This window comes from Pan troglodytes, chromosome 3 (assembly GCF_028858775.2).
Source record: "Pan troglodytes isolate AG18354 chromosome 3, NHGRI_mPanTro3-v2.0_pri, whole genome shotgun sequence".
In the NCBI taxonomy this organism is placed as follows: Eukaryota; Metazoa; Chordata; class Mammalia; order Primates; family Hominidae; genus Pan; species Pan troglodytes.
Window position 1 is genome coordinate 89,865,426 of NC_072401.2, and position 17,949 is coordinate 89,883,374.

Sequence of the window (17,949 nt, forward strand, 5' to 3'; positions counted from 1 at the left end):
AATGGCAAAACCTGCAATTACTTTTGCACCAACCTAATATAAACCCTAAACATTCTTATCTCAGGCTTTAAATTTTTCAATTTGAGATTTGATTTTATGAAAGAGAAACAAAGATTTATTTAATATAAATATTTCATTGTACTGGTAAAAACTCATAATACTGTAAGATTTTTTTTTTCGCTTTTCAGCCTAAATTTGAGAAGAAAAGATACTTCTTTTTTGGGGTTCTGTGTGGACTTTCCCTGTTCAATTGCAATGTTGCCAACCTCCCTTTCCCACTGGCACTGTTTAAGAAACTTTTGGACCAAATGCCATCATTGGAAGACTTGAAAGAACTCAGTCCTGATTTGGGAAAGTAAGTAAACATAGTTCCTGAGAAAGGACCCTTTCTAACATATATTTAGGCAAATATTTAAGTACACACGCTTCATAATATTTCCATGTTCAACAGCAGCATTTTAGGTACTTTAGACCAGTTTTAACTTTGACAAGAATTGTTGGATGATAATTTCGTTTTCTAAAATTAGGAAGTGTTGATTATTCCCATAACTAGTCTTCAATGTTTGCATTAATCTTTCAACTTTTTCTGTGTAGGAACAGTCATGCACAGAGCACAGGTTACACCTTGGTGCAAAATCTGCTAGTGATATTTATGTTAAATGTTGTTTCATGTCATCACCTTTAAAATGGAAACGTATTTCTAAGTTAAAAGACAAGCCACCACCTCACCAAAAAATGGCAACAGTAAAAGGGTTTTAATATCCCTGCTGTGTAAAGCATTCCTACACATCCATAAGAAATATTCACAAAGTATCCAAGAAGGCAACCTGGCAAAGAAGCAATAGAAATGCTTCCTAAATAAAAATGTCTTCAATCTCACCAGTGCTCATAGAATGCATATTAACGTGAGAGGCTAATTTATACTTCAAGTTGACAGTGGTTTGAAGTGTTGATGCTATATAGTATTAGCAAGGGCTTGAAAACTTTCATTTTAATTTCAGGTATTATTCGTGGAAATATAAATTGGTACTCCTTTTCAGAGAACAGTGTGGCAGGACTTAGCAAAATCAAAACATATTTGCCTTTTCAACTCAACAATTCTACTTCTAGACATTTAACTTTCAGAAATACACAACCATGCAAGGATCAGTGTATAGTAATATATACTGTATTTATAGTTTATAATATAAAGACTCCCTAAATGTCCTTCACTAAGGGAATGATATATTTTTGGTATACTTATGCAAATGGAATACTACAGAGATTTTTATTTTCAAAGAGTAAGAACAGACCAGGCATGATGGCTTATCCCTGTAATCCCAGCACTGAGGGGAGGCTGAGGCAAGTGGCTTGCCTGAGCCCAGGAGTTTGAGACCTGCCTGACCAACACTGCGAGACCTCATCTCTACAAAAACAAACAAACAAAAACAACAAAAATTAGCTGGGCATGGTGGCACATGCCAGGAGGCACACCTCAGAAGGCTGAGGCAGGTGGATAGATTGAGCTCAGGAGGTCGAAGCTGCAGTGAGCCGTGATCATACCACTGCACTCCAGCCTGGGCGACAGTAGAAGACCCTGTCTCAATTAAAAAAAAGAATAAGAACAGTAATATGATTCTAGTATTATTATCATCCCTCTTTTACAGGTTCAGAAACTAAAACACAGAAAGATTAGGTAACTTGCTCAAGGCCCCATAATGGCAGAACGATGATCTGAACACAGTCTGGCTCCAGAGTCTATTAATCGTTTATACTAACTGTACTAATAAGACAAGGAAAAAAAAAATCAAAAGCACAAGATTTAGAAAGAAGGAGATAAATTTGTCATTATTATTTTACTGGAAACATCGAAGATAACCTAAATAATAATTATGCCTCAAAAGACTGATAATTAACAAAGTACATGAACTAAAAGATCTTTAAATTTGTATCATTGTTTCTCAAACTTTTAGGTCTTAAGATTCTCTTAAAAATATTGAGGACTCCAAAGCGCTTTTAGTTAGGTTGGTTACATCTGTCAATATTTACGGGATTAGAAATTAAATATTTTAAACACAGGAATACACAAATATCTGTTAGCAGAGCATTCCACAATATCATATAGCCTCATGAAAACTCTTCTGTTTACCCACAGCAGAATGTGAAAATAGGCAAATAACATCTTAATAATGTTATGAAAATAGTTTTGACTTCATGAACTCTGTAAAGGCCCAAGGATTCCCAAGAATTGCTGGTCTGGCTCACATTTTGAGAACCAGTGATCTCTGTGTTCAGTAAAACTCAATTTTAATCCCAGGAGGCTTTTTATTAAACTTCACAACCTGGTTCTAAAATTTATATGGATGAACAAAGGGTCAAGAATAGCCAGAAATAATTCTTAAGGCAAATAAGGATGGAGAACTTGGTCTGTCAGCTATCAAGAATTATTAGAAAGCTGTATTAGTCAGGACAGTATGATGTATGATATTGGTGCAGGTTTTCCAATAGAACAGAAGATAGAGCTCAGAAATGGACCCATGCCTATGTGGAACTTTATTAGAGGTGACATATTTGATCAAGGGGAATAGCAGTACTACTCAATAAATGGAACTGGAAAAAAATGATATATATCTGGGGAAAAAAATGAAAGTAGATCTTTGTCTTATGCCATACATGATAATCACCTCCATGTGGATGAAGGATTTAGATATTAAATGCAAAAATCATGAAAATACAGGAGAATGATCTTTCTCACCTTTGAGATTTCTTAAACAAGACATGCAGTGTACCAACAGTAAAGAAAAGATTTAATACATTTAACTGCAATAAGATTAAAGAACTTCTCTGTTCATCAAGAGGGTGTTAGGAAAATGCAAAAGGGAAGGTGCTGTCAGGGTCTGAATGTGTCCCCCACAAAATTCATATTTTGAAGCCTCATCCCCAGTGTGGAGCCCTCATGAGTAGAATTCATTCCCCTATGAAAGAGGCCCAAGGGAGCCTGTTCGCCCCTTCCACCATGAGAGGACACAGAGGACACCATTGAAAAGGAATGGGTCGTCACCTATTCCCTTTAGATTCAGACACCGAATCTGCTGGCACTTTGATCTTGTACTTCCAAGCCTCCAGAACTGTGAGCAATAAATTTCTATTTATAGATTACCCAGTCTAAGGTATTTTGTTATGGCAGCGTAAATGGACTAAGGGAAATTGCTACCAAGAAGTGTGGTGTTGGAAGCAACTTTGGAACTAGGTAATTAGTAAGTAGTGGAAGAGTTTTGAGGCACATGCTAGAAAAATCATGTATTGCCCTATAGAGCAGTTCTGGCAAGGGCTCAGAAGAAGAGGAGACATCTAGAGAAAGCCTTGGTCTTCTTAGAGATTACCTAAGTGGTCATGATCAGAATGTTAGTAGAAACGTAGACAATAAAGGCAATTCTGATGAGGTCTCAGATGGAAGTGAGGAACACATTGGAAATTGGAGGAGAGGTGCTCCTTGTTACTATATAAAGTGGCAGAGAATGTGGCTGAATTCTGTTGTATCCTAGTGTTTTGTGGAAAGTCAGATTCTTAACAATGAGATAGGATATTTGGCAGAAGCAATCTGTAAGCAAAGTGGTAAAGGAACAATATGGCTTTTCTTGACTGCTTATACCAAAATGCAAGCAGGGAGAATTATTTAAAGTGGAATTTATCATTAGAAAAAATGCCAAACTTAAAGATTTGGAAATTCTCAGGCTGGCCATGTTGTAAAGAATGCAAACGTGTTTGGAAGAGAGCACCAAGGGTATGGCCAGGTGACTCTTTTTATTAATAAAGAGGTTAGTGTGGATGGGTGGAAGCCTGGTGCTATTCATCACGACAATGGAAGAATGATCCCAAAGGCATTTCAGAGATCATTGGGGGCTGTCACTCCCATCATAGGCCCTGAGTGCCAAGGCCTGGAGGACAGAACTATGTCAAGAGTGGCTTTGTGTGCCCACAGGACCTGGACATTTGATGTCCAGCGCTGCCTCAAGTCCCTACTCATTGCATTCTGGCACAGTGCTCCTCAGCTGACCCAGGTGTGACTCCAGTGGCCCCAGGTGTTGTGTGGTCACAGTGGCTGTGCCATCTCTGCTGGCACAGAGTGCACAAGCTGTGGGGCCTTGGCTTCTCCCACCTAGATATCAAAGGATACTCCACAGAGCCATGGGGTCCAGGCAGAGAACTGGCACAGGGTTGAGGCAACTGCAGAGAGCCCCCACTAAGGCAATGCCTAGTGGAGTCATGGGAGTGAGGCTGCTCTAGAGACCCCAGAAGAGCCACCAGTGTGCAGTTCCAGCCTGAGGGAGAATCAAAAGCACCCAACACTAATGTGTGAGAGCCTCTAGGGGTGGGCTTTGCCCACCAAAGTCATGGGTGTAGGGCTGCCTGGAAACTTAGGAGCCCAACCCCAAACCCAGTGTGTCCTGAAAGTGGGACATTGAGTCAAAGATCATTCTCAAGCCTTAAGATTTAATGTTGCATGCCATTTTGAGTTTTGGACTTAGTTGGGACCTATTACCCCTTTCTTATTTCTATTATTCCCTTTTGAAATGGGAATGTCTATCCTATGCCTGTTCCACTGTTGTATTTTATTTAATTTATTTATTTTGAGACAGAGTCTCACTCTGTGGCCCAGGCTGGAGTGCAGTGGTGCAATCTGGGCTCACTGCAACCTCCACCTCCCAGGTTCAAGCGATTCTCGTCCCTCAGCCTCCTGAGTAACTGGAATTACTGGCACATGCCACCATGCCTGGCTAATTTTTGTATTTTTAGTAAAGATGAGGTTTTGTCATGTTGGCCAGGCTGGTCTCAAACTCTTGACCTCAAGTGATCCACCCGCCTCGGCCTCCCAAATTGCTGAGATTACAGGCATGAGCCACTGTACCTGGCCTACCATTGTATTTTAGAAGCAGGTAACTTGTTCGATTTCACAGGATCACAGCTGGAGAACAGTTCACCGCCTTCCCCACAAAAACAAAAACAACCCACAATGAATAAAACATGGTCTGTTACTTCACAATACAGTAATTTAAAAACCCAGTGGGGAAAAAAAATCAGTTCAGATTCCACCTTATCCCAGAGGCCTTTCCCAATGTCAGGTATCCCTTCAGAAAAATTTAACTGTGCTCTTTTAAGCCTATACCTGTGTGATTTCCATAGTTCTCTGGCTGCACATACCTCACTGTATTGTAGGTGAGACTTCCATCAGCATACCTCACCTTCAAGTCCCAGAGTATTGGCAGTAATATCTTAGTCTCAACTCTACATCCCCTATGCCTGCTATAGTAGGGGTTACTTAAATGTTTGTTGAATAAATATTTGAGTGAATGAGCAAATACAATGAGATGTGTTATTTCAAAAGCATGTATAAAGCATCATAGGATGATAGGATGGAAATAATTTAAAAATTGGTTACTGTCCATTTTGATGTGACCTCTATTCTCACAAATGCCCTGAAATTATTAAGGTAGTCTAATTTCAGGTGTTTCTTAAGCTTGATGATATTGGGACAAGAGGTGCAGAGAAGGTCCTTTGACCCACCTCAGAGTTACTGATACCTGAAATTTAATATGAGACCTATTCTGTAAGTAAAGTTCAAAAGCTTCAATAAAGCTAACACCAGTTTGAATGAATTCACTATCAGTGAACGTTAGAATCCTTTTCTAAATAGAAACCTACAATCATTAGGTAGGGAATTTAGAGTAAAGGAACAAGAGCTGTGAAGCAGGCAGGCAGCCTGCAGAAATGCAGACAAGCTTCTTAAATTTGACATGTTTAGTTGAGGTCTGGCCCTGTTTAGACTATCAGTATGCAGAGAAAGAGGTGCTGTGAACTATACCTGACCTCATACCTTCAGAATAGCTATACACTTGACATTTATTTTAGATGCTGTGTCTAGTGATCATGGTTATTACCTTTTTTAAAGCAAGATTATTTTTTCCTTAGGAATTTGCAAACACTTCTGGATGATGAAGGTGATAACTTTGAGGAAGTATTTTACATCCATTTTAATGTGAGTAACAATAAAAGCAGATAACGGATTAGTTTTAATCTGATTAACCCTTTACATATTTAACTAAACATGTCAACTTTTACTTAAAAAAAAAAACCTGAATAAATTAGTGAAAAAGGTATTGTTCTTCATCATGATCTAGGTGCATCAGTTAGATTTTACTATGTAACAGCCAACCCTAAAACCTAGTGCCCTAAAAGAACAAATACAATTTTGTGGGTTTCTGAACTGGCCCGACTTGGCTAGGCTGGATGGTCTACAGTGGTGTCACTCACATGCCCAGTCACTGGCAGGCTGGTTGGGTTATAGGGTATCAGCTGGAACAGCTTGTCTCTGTTCCCTGTGGTCTTTCATTCTCCAATAGGCTAGCTGAGGCTTTTGAAGCAAGACTGCAGTCTTTATTCTTCACATGGTGGCCTTAGGGTTACAGAGAGGAAGCGATAGCAAGCCCCACCACACATGCTTCTGCTTCTGTCAGATCCCATTGGCTAAATAAAGTACCTCACATGGCCATGCCGAGATTCAGTGGCTGAAGAGATAGCCTCTCCCCTTGATTGCAAGTGTTGCAAAGCCACTAGGCAAAGGGGCAGGAGGACTAGGATGGGAAGAATTCATGGCCATTTTTGTAAATCTACCATACTGGGTCTATGCTGTATGAAGTGAATACTGAGATGTAGCAATTTTCCAATTAATTTGTTTAATTTGATCAGTTAAAATAAGAGAATTCAAGCTTTGAAAAAATTTATTTTTATTCAGTGTGATAGGGTGTAATTTTTTGTTTGTACATTCCTTGCTAGCTTTTATGACAAAAATGTACATTTTAACACATTCTTTTTAGAAAGTATGCTCCAAAGTGTTTTTATTGATGATAGATTGTTCAGAATTATGTTGGAGATATTATCTGAGTTCATTTGCGGTTACAGGTGCACTGGGACAGAAATGACACAAACTTAATTCCTAATGGAAGTAGCATAACTGTCAACCAGACTAACAAGTAGGTACAAAAAATGAAATAGTTGGTTTGTATATGTACTATTTTTATTTTACTGAGCTCTAAAAATTCCTTTTAGCTCTTTAATTTTTCATTCTCATTAATCATTTTTCACTAAGGCAGAGAAGTTGGTGTGTGTTGTATGTGTTTTGACATATATATCATGGAGTTTATATTGTGGTAAGGAATGGAAATGGCTTTCTCAGAGAGACCTTTCTATTTCCTCCTGTCCAAAATTACAACACCAACATCTGTCCCTCTTTATCCACTCGTTCTGCTTTTTCTTTTCATATCACACATTACCTACCTTTAGGGTTTATTTGCTTATTTATTTCTCATTGTTTCTCCAATGATAGTGAATGCGGCAGGGACTTGGTATGTATTCTTCACCACTGTATATTCAGTACCTAGAGTAGTCTACAGTGGTGCCTGATACATTGCAGGCACATAGTAAGTATTTGTTGAAAAGGTTACTATGATATTTTGACTTCCCAACATCTAATGGAATGCCATTTAAAGCCATGGAGTTTGGAATTATAGAACCTTCCCTTGATAGTTGGTCAGAGTGGCAAAGAGATCTCTAGGAAGCATGCTGGCCTACATCACATCTTTTTCCACGATTTCTTAATCTTTTTTTTTAAACTTTGTATTGAAGTATAACCTATATAACAGAAAATTGCACAAGTCATAAATGTACAGTTCAGTGAATTTCACAAAGCAAACATGCCTATGTAATTACTGCCAGATCAAGAAATATAACATTTCCAGCTATATAGTTGTGTATTGTATGAATACATCACAGTTTATTTATCTGTAGAATTTTTTTTTTCTTTTGAGATGGCACCTCGCTCTGTCACCCAGGCTGGAGTGCAGTGGCGCAATCTTGGCTCACTGCAACCTCCACCTCCCGGGTTCAAGCGATTCTCCTGCCTCAGCCTCCCGAGTAGCTGGGACTACAGGCACCCGCCACCACGCCCAACTAATTTTTTGTATTTTTAGTAGAGACAGGGTTTCACCGTGTTAGCCAGGATGGTCTCCATCTCCTGACCTCATGATCCACCCACCTTGGCCTCCCAAAGTGCTGGGATTACAGGCGTGAGCCACTGCGCCCGGCCTATCTGTAGTATTTTTGACCGACATAGTGTATTTCAAGTTTTGGACTATTATGAATAATGCTCTTGTGAACATTCTTGTACATGTGTTTTGTTTATGTGCAGGCATTTCTGTTGGTATGTAACTGGGAGAAGTGCTTGGTGCCTTGTGGTTGCCCCTTGCTCCATGCAGGCAGAATCAGTGCTCCTACCTGAAATTCATTTGGATATTGATATGGATGATGCCATATGTAAGCCAGAGAGTATGAAAATGTTTAGTACATAATGGGGCTTTTTGGGGAGAGCTGCACAGGCATCCAAGCTGATCTGTTTGGCTTAAGTGAAGAGAGAGGCAGGTGGCTTTAGTTTTTATGGTGGTTCCGTGGGGCCAGGGTCAGGGTTCTCATGCAACCCAGAGCATGCGTGGGGAAGTTTAAGCCACGCAGCCATCAGTGGGTGCCCAGGGAGTGAGCCTGTGTTGTGCAGATTTGGAGGCGAAAGGGGAAAAAGGAGGAGTGGGACTTGAAAGCTGTTAGTAAGCAAACATAAAAAATGGAGGCACACTTTCATCAGTAGGGTACGACAGTTCTAATTGCTCTATATCCACTCTAATAGTATTACTAGTCTTTTTTAAATTAGCCACTCTGGTGGGTATATAGTAGTATTCCATTGTGGTTTTAATTTGCAATCTCTGATTACTAATGTTAAGCACTTTATATGCTTATTGGCTGTTTGGATATCCTCTTTTCAGAAATAATTATTCCTCATCTCTAGTCTATTTTTCTGTTGTTTTTTTTTCTTGTCAGTTTATGAGAGTTCTAGATGCAAGTCTTTTGTTGGTTATATGTACTGCAGATATCTTCTTACATACTGTGGCTTGTCTTTTCACTTTTTAAATGTGTCTTTTGATTAACCAAAATTCGTAATTGTAATGTAGTCTACTTTATCAATATTTTCCTTAATGCATAGTGTTTTTCTGTTTTCTATTTTATGAATACTTCCCTATCCTAGGGCTATGAATATATTCCCCTGTATTTTCTTCTAGAAGCTTATCATTTTATTTCTCACATTTAGATCGATGATCCACTTTAATTGATTTTTTAGTAAGATGCAAGGTATGGATCAGGTTTTATTTTTTCAATTTTTGAAACTGATTATACTGAACCTATAGATCAATTTTTTGAAAAAATTGACATCTTAAAATAATGAGGCTTTAATCCATGAATACAGAATCTCCATTTGTTTAAATCGTCTTTTGTCATTCTTGAAAAAATGTTAGGTAGTTTTCTATGTAGAGATCTTGTTGCAATATTCTAAATAGGTTTCTTGGATCATTTATTGTATTTGAATCTTCTCTGTCCTTAAAAATTTTTTGTCTGCTTTTCTGTTAGTTACTAGGAGAGGTATATTAGCATCTATACTATACATGTGGATATGAGTGTTTCTTTAAGTTTCGTTATTACTAAGCACATAACAGATTTTTGAATTGTTTTACCTTCCTGGTATATGACTCGGTTGTCATTAGTAAATGTACTTTTCTATCCTTGTCTTGTTTGTCTGATTTTAGTATAGTTACACCACATTCATTTTGGTTGATGTTTGCATAGTGTATCTTTTTCCCTTCTTTGACTTTAATCTGTGTTTTCACATTTAAGTTATATATGTTATAAGCAGCATATGATGGAGTTGTTATAAAAATTACATTAGGGCCGGGTGCGGTGGCTAACGTCTGTAATCCCAGCACTTTGGGAGGCCGAGGCAGGCAAATCACAAGGTCAGGAGTTTGAGAGCAGCCTGGCCAACATGGTAAAACCCCGTCTCTACTAAAAATACAAAAAAATTAGCTGGGCGTGGTGGCGGGCACGTGTAATCCCAGCTACTTGGGAGGCTAAGGCAGGAGAATCTCTTGAACCCAGGACGTGGAGGTTGCAATAAGCTAAGATCGCACCACTGCACTCCAGCCCAGGTGACAGTGCGAGACTCCGTCTCAAAAAAAAAAAAAATTACATTAGATAATCTCTAGTAACTATGACAGTCCATGGCACATGGTAGGTACTCAAAAACTGTTAGGTATTCTAGCTTTTATTTTTAGCCCCTCACCATTTTGTTCAGGATATTGCAGTAAGTGGAAATAACATTTTGTTTTATTAAAGGAGAGACTATGTTTCTAAGTATATCAATTACATTTTCAACGACTCTGTAAAGGCGGTTTATGAAGAATTTCGGAGAGGATTTTATAAAATGTGCGACGAAGACATTATCAAATTATTCCACCCCGAAGAACTGAAGGATGTGATTGTTGGAAATACAGATTATGATTGGAAAACATTTGAAAAGGTACATCATCAAGTCTAAGTTGATTAAATTCAGTTTTCCTTCCTATTTCCTCAATAACTTTTTTTTGTATTTTCTCTAGAATGCACATTATGAACCAGGATATAACAGTTCACATCCCACCATAGTGATGTTTTGGAAGGCTTTCCACAAATTGACTCTGGAAGAAAAGAAAAAATTCCTTGGTAAGTATTATATCAAGGAATAGATCTGTAATCGTATGTCTTTTTAATGGGATAAAAATTTCCTTTATGATAAGTACCATTTGCAACAGATCATAGTGCCAGAGCTACGCCTAGTCCAATTGAACATCCTCTGTGTCCCAACATCAAAAAACAAATGTTAATATCTATAAGCAATCTTTTCCCCTGTGATTTCATCCCTTATTGCTTTTAAAGTTTTTGTTTCTTCATCCAAGCTAAATATCAAGCCTTCTTTCTGTAGCCCTGTCATCATTCACTTATTCAGCCTTTTTGGGATTAACTAAAATATTTTATTTGGCTAATTTTTACTGTTCCTATATTATTAATACTATATTTGCTATTACTGTACACAGCTATTTTATTTGTATCTTTAGGCTTAATGACTTTCTCATTTTCTATTTCCTTACTTTTGAGAAATATTTATCTTCTATTTTTATTTTTGTGGATAACATGTATGTTAGAAGATATTCAGACTTAATAGAAGCCCAACCTACCTTTCCGGTCTTAACTCCTAGGGGAAATTTTTGTCCCAACCAAATAATCCCATTGTCTGAACACTCCTGAGCTCACCTTGCACCTTCCCACCTCCAGGCCTTTCTCTGAAGTTCCTTCTCCTGCCTTGAACCTCACCTACCTCCTTGTTGCCTTTCTAAACCTTTCCATCCTTAAAGGTCCGGCATAATTCTGAACTCTTGGAAATCCCCTCAGTCATCCCAGCCTGGCTCTCTCTCCTTATTCTCAAGCATAGCATTGACTCAGGAGGCACTTAACTCCATGACACCTCTTTGGGCTGTCTTATACCTTACAGCTTTTCTCTTGCTATTATGTGTCTTTTTCTTCACAAGAATCTAATATTCCCAGTCAGACTTTAAGCTGCTTGAGGACAGTGACTATGTGTCAGACATTGTTCGAATACAATGCCCAATGCACTGTCAAATGTAGGACACTGCACATGGGCTCTAATGAAGTTTTGTGAATAAATAGATTTTTTTCTCTGTAAAGAGATTTTGGTCTCCATGTAAAACAGATTGCCTAATTTTATTCTTCTTTTTAGTATTTCTTACAGGAACTGACAGACTAGAAATGAAAGATTTAAATAATATGAAAATAACATTTTGCTGTCCTGAAAGTTGGAATGAAAGAGACCCTATAAGAGCACTGACATGTTTCAGTATCCTCTTCCTCCCTAAATATTCTACAATGGAAACAGTTGAAGAAGCGCTTCAAGAAGCCATCAACAACAGCAGAGGATTTGGCTGACCAGCTTGCTTGTCCAACAGCCTTATTTTGTTGTTGTTGTTGTTGTTGTTGTTCCTCTACTTTGTTTTGTTTTAGGCTTTTAGCAGCCTGAAGCCATGGTTTTTCATTTCTGTCTCTAGTGATAAGCAGGAAAGAGGGATGAAGAAGAGGGTTTACTGGCCGGTTAGAACCCGTGACTGTATTCTCTCCCTTGGATACCCCTATGCCTACATCATATTCCTTACCTCTTTTGGGAAATATTTTTCAAAAATAAAATAACTGAAAAATTAACATAAAAGTCTTATTCACTATTCAATGTGTTTACCAGCTCTTTTGGAATTGCTATCATTGCATGTAAGATATATCAATTATAATATAGATTAAGCTGTGTCTCTCACACAATGTTTGCATGACTTGGCCTGAAGGGATACTCTTTACCTTAGAAGTTCTTTTAAAAAAACTTGTAATTATCTACCCAATATCTGTTCTCCCCTTCTTTCAGTACAGATTCCCTATATGGTAGGAGTGGCATTGTTCTCAGTCTTAAAATCATACATTTCCCAGCCTCTCTTCAAGGTAGGGACAGGTGGCAGTGGTGACAGTTATTGGGAGAAGCTTCTGAGGAAGCTTTTTTATTTAAATGCTGTTATGCTTTTAATGCAGTTAGGTACAAAATGCATCCAAGCAAAAGAATGTTGTACATACTCATTAACATAGTGATAAATGTAAATTACACTTTGATAATGTAAAATACAGTGTGTTAGGCCCCAAAAAGAAACTACAAAGTTAGCTGCAACTGAAGATACTGGAAAGACTCCTTAGGTTTTTTTTTTTCTTTTTTCTTTTTTTTGAGACAGTTTCACTCTTGTTGCCCAGGCTGGAGTGCAATGGCGCTGTCTCGGCTCATCGCAACCTCCACCTCCTGGGTTCAAGTGACTCTCCTACCTCAGCCTCCCGAGTAGCTGGGATTACAGGCATGCGCCCCCATGCCCAGCTAATTTTGTATTTTTAGTAGAGACAGAGTTTCTCCATGTTGGTCAGGCTGGTCTCAAACTTCCCACCTCAGGTCATGCGCCGGCCTTAGCCTCCCAAAGTGCTGGGCTTACAGGCGTGAGCCACCGTGTCCAGCCGTCCTTAAGTTTTTTTTACCCTTCATCTTTATTATTATAATAGTTCTAAATGATATCTGGGTGGGGCTTAAGGAATAATACAAAGCTCTTTTCAGCTGTGGTTCAAAGAACTTTAGTAAAGCTGTATGACAATGACATTGTGGGACCATGACATTTTCCCAAAAGTATTTCCAATAACATAGGCATTTGAGAAACTTCATAGTTTCAAAGTCTGGAAAGCGGTGAAGATATCTTAGAGAATTTTAAAACATTGTAAACCCCATTTCTCTCCTGGAGACTTTAAAGCATGGACATGAGTTTAAAGATACTGAGAAAACATCGGTTTTCATAAAGCTTCAATGAATACCCCAAGGTACAAGTGTTGTAAGCAGCCTGTTTACTAAAATGTTGCTGCATTGTACTTTTGGAGGTACAGAAATGCTGTGCCTACAGTGAGAGGACAACTTTATCCCTAGTTAAAAGCACCAGGGGTCAAGTTCAGCTTCCATTTACAGAGGATACACCAGTAATCCCTAGGATAGTGAGTGGTTCAAGTACTACACTACATTTCTAACGTGTCTTACCTATTTGCTCTTAGTCAGCACTGGGGCTCTTTTAAACCCTATGTGGATCTATAGAATATTTTGAAAAGAGTCTAAAACTACCTTGAAAATGGTCTTAATACAGAGCCCTTCTAAAAGAGGGATACTTTTAGAAGGATACTAAATACTGGATACTCTAATAACATTTAAAGCAGGGATGTCCAATCTTTTGGCTTCCCTGGGCCACATGGGAAGAAGAAGAATTGTCTTGGGCCACACATAAAATACACTAATAATAGTTGATGAGCTAAAAAAAAATCTCATAATGTTTTAAGAAAATTTACAAATTTGTGTTGGGCTACATTCAAAGCCATCCTGGGGCCTGTGGGCCATGGGTTGGACAAGTTTGATTTAGAAAAAGGAATAAAGAAAAACGTTGCAGTAGCTCAGTTTCTTTCAAGTGAAGAAGAAAAATGATGTAAAACTAATATGTAGGCTAAAATGTTTGGTAATTAGTGTCAAAAATTACCAAGATTATTAGTACATGTTTTGGTAATCACTACTGGCAGGATTAATTTTTTGTGCAAAATATATATTAATAGAAGAGAAAAATTATTTCAGCCTCTAATAGAAGAAAACACAGCAAGAGAAGCAGCTAAAGAACAATTAAAAGTTAGGGACGTTTACTAGCTTTAGAATACAATACACTTCAATTACAGAAATACTTCTTTTTAAAACTACAGTGTTTTAATGTACTTTTAGTAATAACCCAATCTAAGGAGCGTGGGAGGCTTGTGAAAAACTCCACCAAGGTGCTACATTTCTAGTGTGGGGTGAATTAATACTTCTGTAAAAAGGAAAGAACTGAGTCACCTCAGCATTTTTTGTTTAAATAGTAACTCATAATCCGATGATGTATTTTGCTTCACTAGTTCAAATTTAGGCAGGAAAGGGACTAAGCTAACTGGTCGGACCCAGAAACACAATTATTTGGCAAGTCACAGTCACTTAGCTCATGGATGTGTAATAATCTGCAGAAAAGCTGCTGAACTCTTGTCTGTTCCTTCACATCTGTAGAGGAGTTTGATATAATCACTTCTCTTTCTCGATTTTAAGCTTCATACAGGCAAAGAGATCACAAAATGTAGGGTAGCCATCATGGTCTTGGGGGAAGTTATGTTCCTCCTGTAGGGGTGGATTAAGTAATACTTCCTGGCCCTTCTTCCAAAGTAGCCACTTGTCTTCTCCAGAGGATCACTGGCTGAGGGTGCCCATCTTCTTTCCTGGCAGGATCCAGTCAGCTGTATTAAAGGGACACCAGGAAGTGATTGTGGGGCTTTTAAGCTTTTGTTGGCCAGCCCTGTCCTCAGTACTAGGCACTTCCTTGGGAATTCCTTCCTTATATGGGGGCCGGATTAGCCACTCTGACAAGGGACTGTTGTTTATGACTTGAATCAGCAATTCTAGAAGGAGCCGTTGCCTTTGATGCCTTAGCTTGTTCTTTTCTTGAAGGACAGGACCACATATTCAGGGAATCTTGATGCTTCTCAGGCTCAGGTTTGGTTTCCTCAGGCATCCCATTATTTTGTCTATCTTTCTTTAGAAGCCACTTACACAGAGCTTCCTTCTCAATTCTCATCATACACTCTGCAAAACTTCTGCAGGGCTCATTGGCTGTGCATATGTCCTCTACTTTATATGGGTCCTGATGGCTCTGGACAAGTCAATCCTCAGAAACGATGCTGAGGGTAGAAAATAGTTTCTTGGCCTCCAAGTAGTCATTCAGGCACTTCACATTGCCCAGGTTTTTCAAAATCTCTACACTATTGGGCTGGTTGACCCAACAGTTGATATAGGAGTTGGTTTTGACAAGCCAATCATTCACATTGTAGGAATGGAACAAGAATTTAAACTTCTCACTGGTTTCATAACTGCCATTCTCAGGCTTCTCCAACTTACAGGATTCCTGGGGAGTCACCAGCCACTAGATAGATCATCTCACCTTGATCAGAAAGCTCTAGATCTTCCACCTTTTCAATTAAATGGAGAAAGAACTGGTAGTAAAATGGCTGTCACTTTGGATAACTTGGTTTTTCTGGAACTTCTTGTTGCTGACTCTTGAGGAGCAAGTTTTCAAAGCCCTTTAGGTTGCCTGAGACATTACTGAAGAAACTGCAGGCTCTGGAAGAAGTCTATTCTCCAACGTCTGCTTTTGGGTGAGCCAGTCGTGGGGAGTTGTTCCTGAAGACCACTGGTACGGTTGCTTCCAAGGAGCCATTCCCTGAGAGGGACATCTGTGATGCTGGATGCTGACTTCTGCTCTGGCATTAGGATATAGCCTCTCTTCTCCAGGAAGGGCCTGATATTTGATAAGCTAGCATGAGGCATGAAGTGTTTAGGAATTTGAATGGTCTTGAGAAACCCAAATGTGGTGATAGTCATGCAGAGCAGTTGTGTCTGCTTCAAACAGCAGGAAAGTTGAATCTTCAAACTTAAGGGTCAAACTGCCCAGTCTCTCCAGGCACACAGAGACTTGGCTAGATCTTTGTTTTGGGTGCACTTCAGTTAATGAATAAGACCGTTGAACTGGCCCAATAACCAGTAGAGCTGCTGGGCCTGTGGCTGAAGTGTCTCCTCTTTAAGCTGATAGATGAGGTCTACTTGTTCATACAGCCACCTCACAGTTTGTAAGGCATTCTAGGTGACAGCTTATACAACTCTGAATCTGAGCTTTGACTTCTCACAAGTTATCTTTAATTTGCTGTTTGGCCCAGGGAACTCCACCAATAGCAAGCTCCAAGTCCTTCCATGCATTACTACATCTCAAAAGGGGTTCTCTATTACTGGAGTAGCCACTCTGGTCATGTGAGGTATTCATTCTGCTCACTGCTCCAGCTCCCAATCCCTCTCCGGGTGATCCAGGGGACTTTGGATGGACAGAGACACAGCCCCACACAAAACTCCTGAGGAGTCTTTTTAAAGGGAATCTTTTCAACTGACTGGAACCTTTTTGCTTCCTCCTTTATTCTTTATATAGAACAGTATTACCTACTATTGCTCTGACTCCAAGTAAGGAGTCTTGCAACAATCAGCCACATGAGGAACACAATTCTCCTACTCTGAAGACACAGCAACAAGGGTGCCAGCTTGAACCAGAGAATAAATCTGCTGATGTCTTGATCTTGGGCTTCCCAGCCACCAGACTGTGAGATAAATTCCTGTTCTTTAAATTACACAGTCTCAGGTATTCTGTTATAGTGGCACAAAATGGACAAAGACAGACTTGTATCCTACCCACGATATGTAAAGAACTCTCAAAATTCAATAATGAAGACACAATTTTAAAATGGGCAAAGATTTGAACAGACACAAGAAGATATATCAATGGCAAATAAGCTTAACAACGTGTCATTATAGAACTGCAAATTAAAACCCAAGTAAGGTACCACATCACCCCTATTACCATGGCTAAAATTAAATAGACGTACCAAGTGTTGATAAGGATGTGGAAGAACTAGAACTCTTATATACTGTTGGTGGGAATTTAAATGGTTTGACCACTTTGGAAAACTGTTAGGCAGTTTCTTAAAAAGAAGTATCTACCATATGATCCTGCTATTCTACTCTTAGGAATTTACCCAAGAGAAATAAAAGCGTATGTCCATGCAAGGATTACATACAAATGTTCATAGCAGCTTTATTTATAATAGCCAGAAGTGGAAAACAACTCAAATGTCCATCAATAGGTGAATACATAAATAAATCGTGGTCTGTCCATACTATAGAATAATATTCAGCAATAAAAAGGAATGGACTGTTGACACAACAACATGCAGGAATCTCAAAATAATTATACTGGGTGAAGAAAGTTAATGATGATTATATCCTGTATGATTCATTTATATAAAATGCCAGACAATGCAAGGTAAAGTATAGTGACAGAAAGCAGATCAGTGGTTGCCTGGGAAATGGGATGGGGGTGAGGAGGGACAGGAGGGAAGGATTACAGAATGGCACAAGGAAGCTTTGGGGGATGATGGATATGTTCATTATTTCAATGGTGAGAATGGTTTCACGGGTATATACATATCCCAGAATTTGTCGAATTACACACTTTAAATATGTGTAATTTATTGTATGCCTCATATCTCAATAAAGCTGTTTTTAAATTCCAAAGAGAGATGATCTTTCTTATTTGTCTACCTTGAGTCTCATACCCATTCCATGGCCAGGAAAGGCTAAGATGATTGGCAGTTCCCCTAGAATTGCATCTGATGGAGAAACAAATTGAGGAGCTATTCTAAAGAAACAGTTCTAGTACAAGCAGCAACTATAAAATTCTAATATGCCTTGGGAAATCTGTCACTGTACACTTTTTGAGTACATAAATGAACAGGTATTTCATTTTGTGTGTGTGTGTGTGT

At 38.8% G+C, this 17,949-nt stretch overlaps 1 protein-coding gene and 1 pseudogene across 4 annotated transcripts in view; one reads left to right on the forward strand and one right to left on the reverse strand.

The window, feature by feature from the left end:
* The window catches only part of HERC5 (HECT and RLD domain containing E3 ubiquitin protein ligase 5), a 49,459-nt gene extending 37,287 nt beyond the window's left edge, over positions 1-12,172 (forward strand). For all 3 annotated transcript variants that reach the window (XM_024356171.2, XM_054683185.2, XM_024356173.3), the window contains 6 exons: positions 189-355; positions 5,950-6,016; positions 6,940-7,010; positions 10,252-10,435; positions 10,515-10,617; positions 11,690-12,172. In XM_024356171.2, coding sequence (XP_024211939.1) covers positions 189-355; positions 5,950-6,016; positions 6,940-7,010; positions 10,252-10,435; positions 10,515-10,617; positions 11,690-11,895 — 798 coding nt within the window. In that variant the 3' untranslated portion in view covers positions 11,896-12,172. The remainder of the gene's footprint in view (positions 1-188; positions 356-5,949; positions 6,017-6,939; positions 7,011-10,251; positions 10,436-10,514; positions 10,618-11,689) is intronic.
* Positions 12,173-12,709: 537 nt separating this feature from the next.
* Positions 12,710-15,699, reverse strand: LOC742063 (nuclear receptor coactivator 4 pseudogene; annotated as a pseudogene). Its single transcript, NR_073402.2, is given in 1 exon segment — positions 12,710-15,699. The product of NR_073402.2 is annotated as a nuclear receptor coactivator 4 pseudogene (transcript).
* Positions 15,700-17,949: the final 2,250 nt, after the last annotated feature.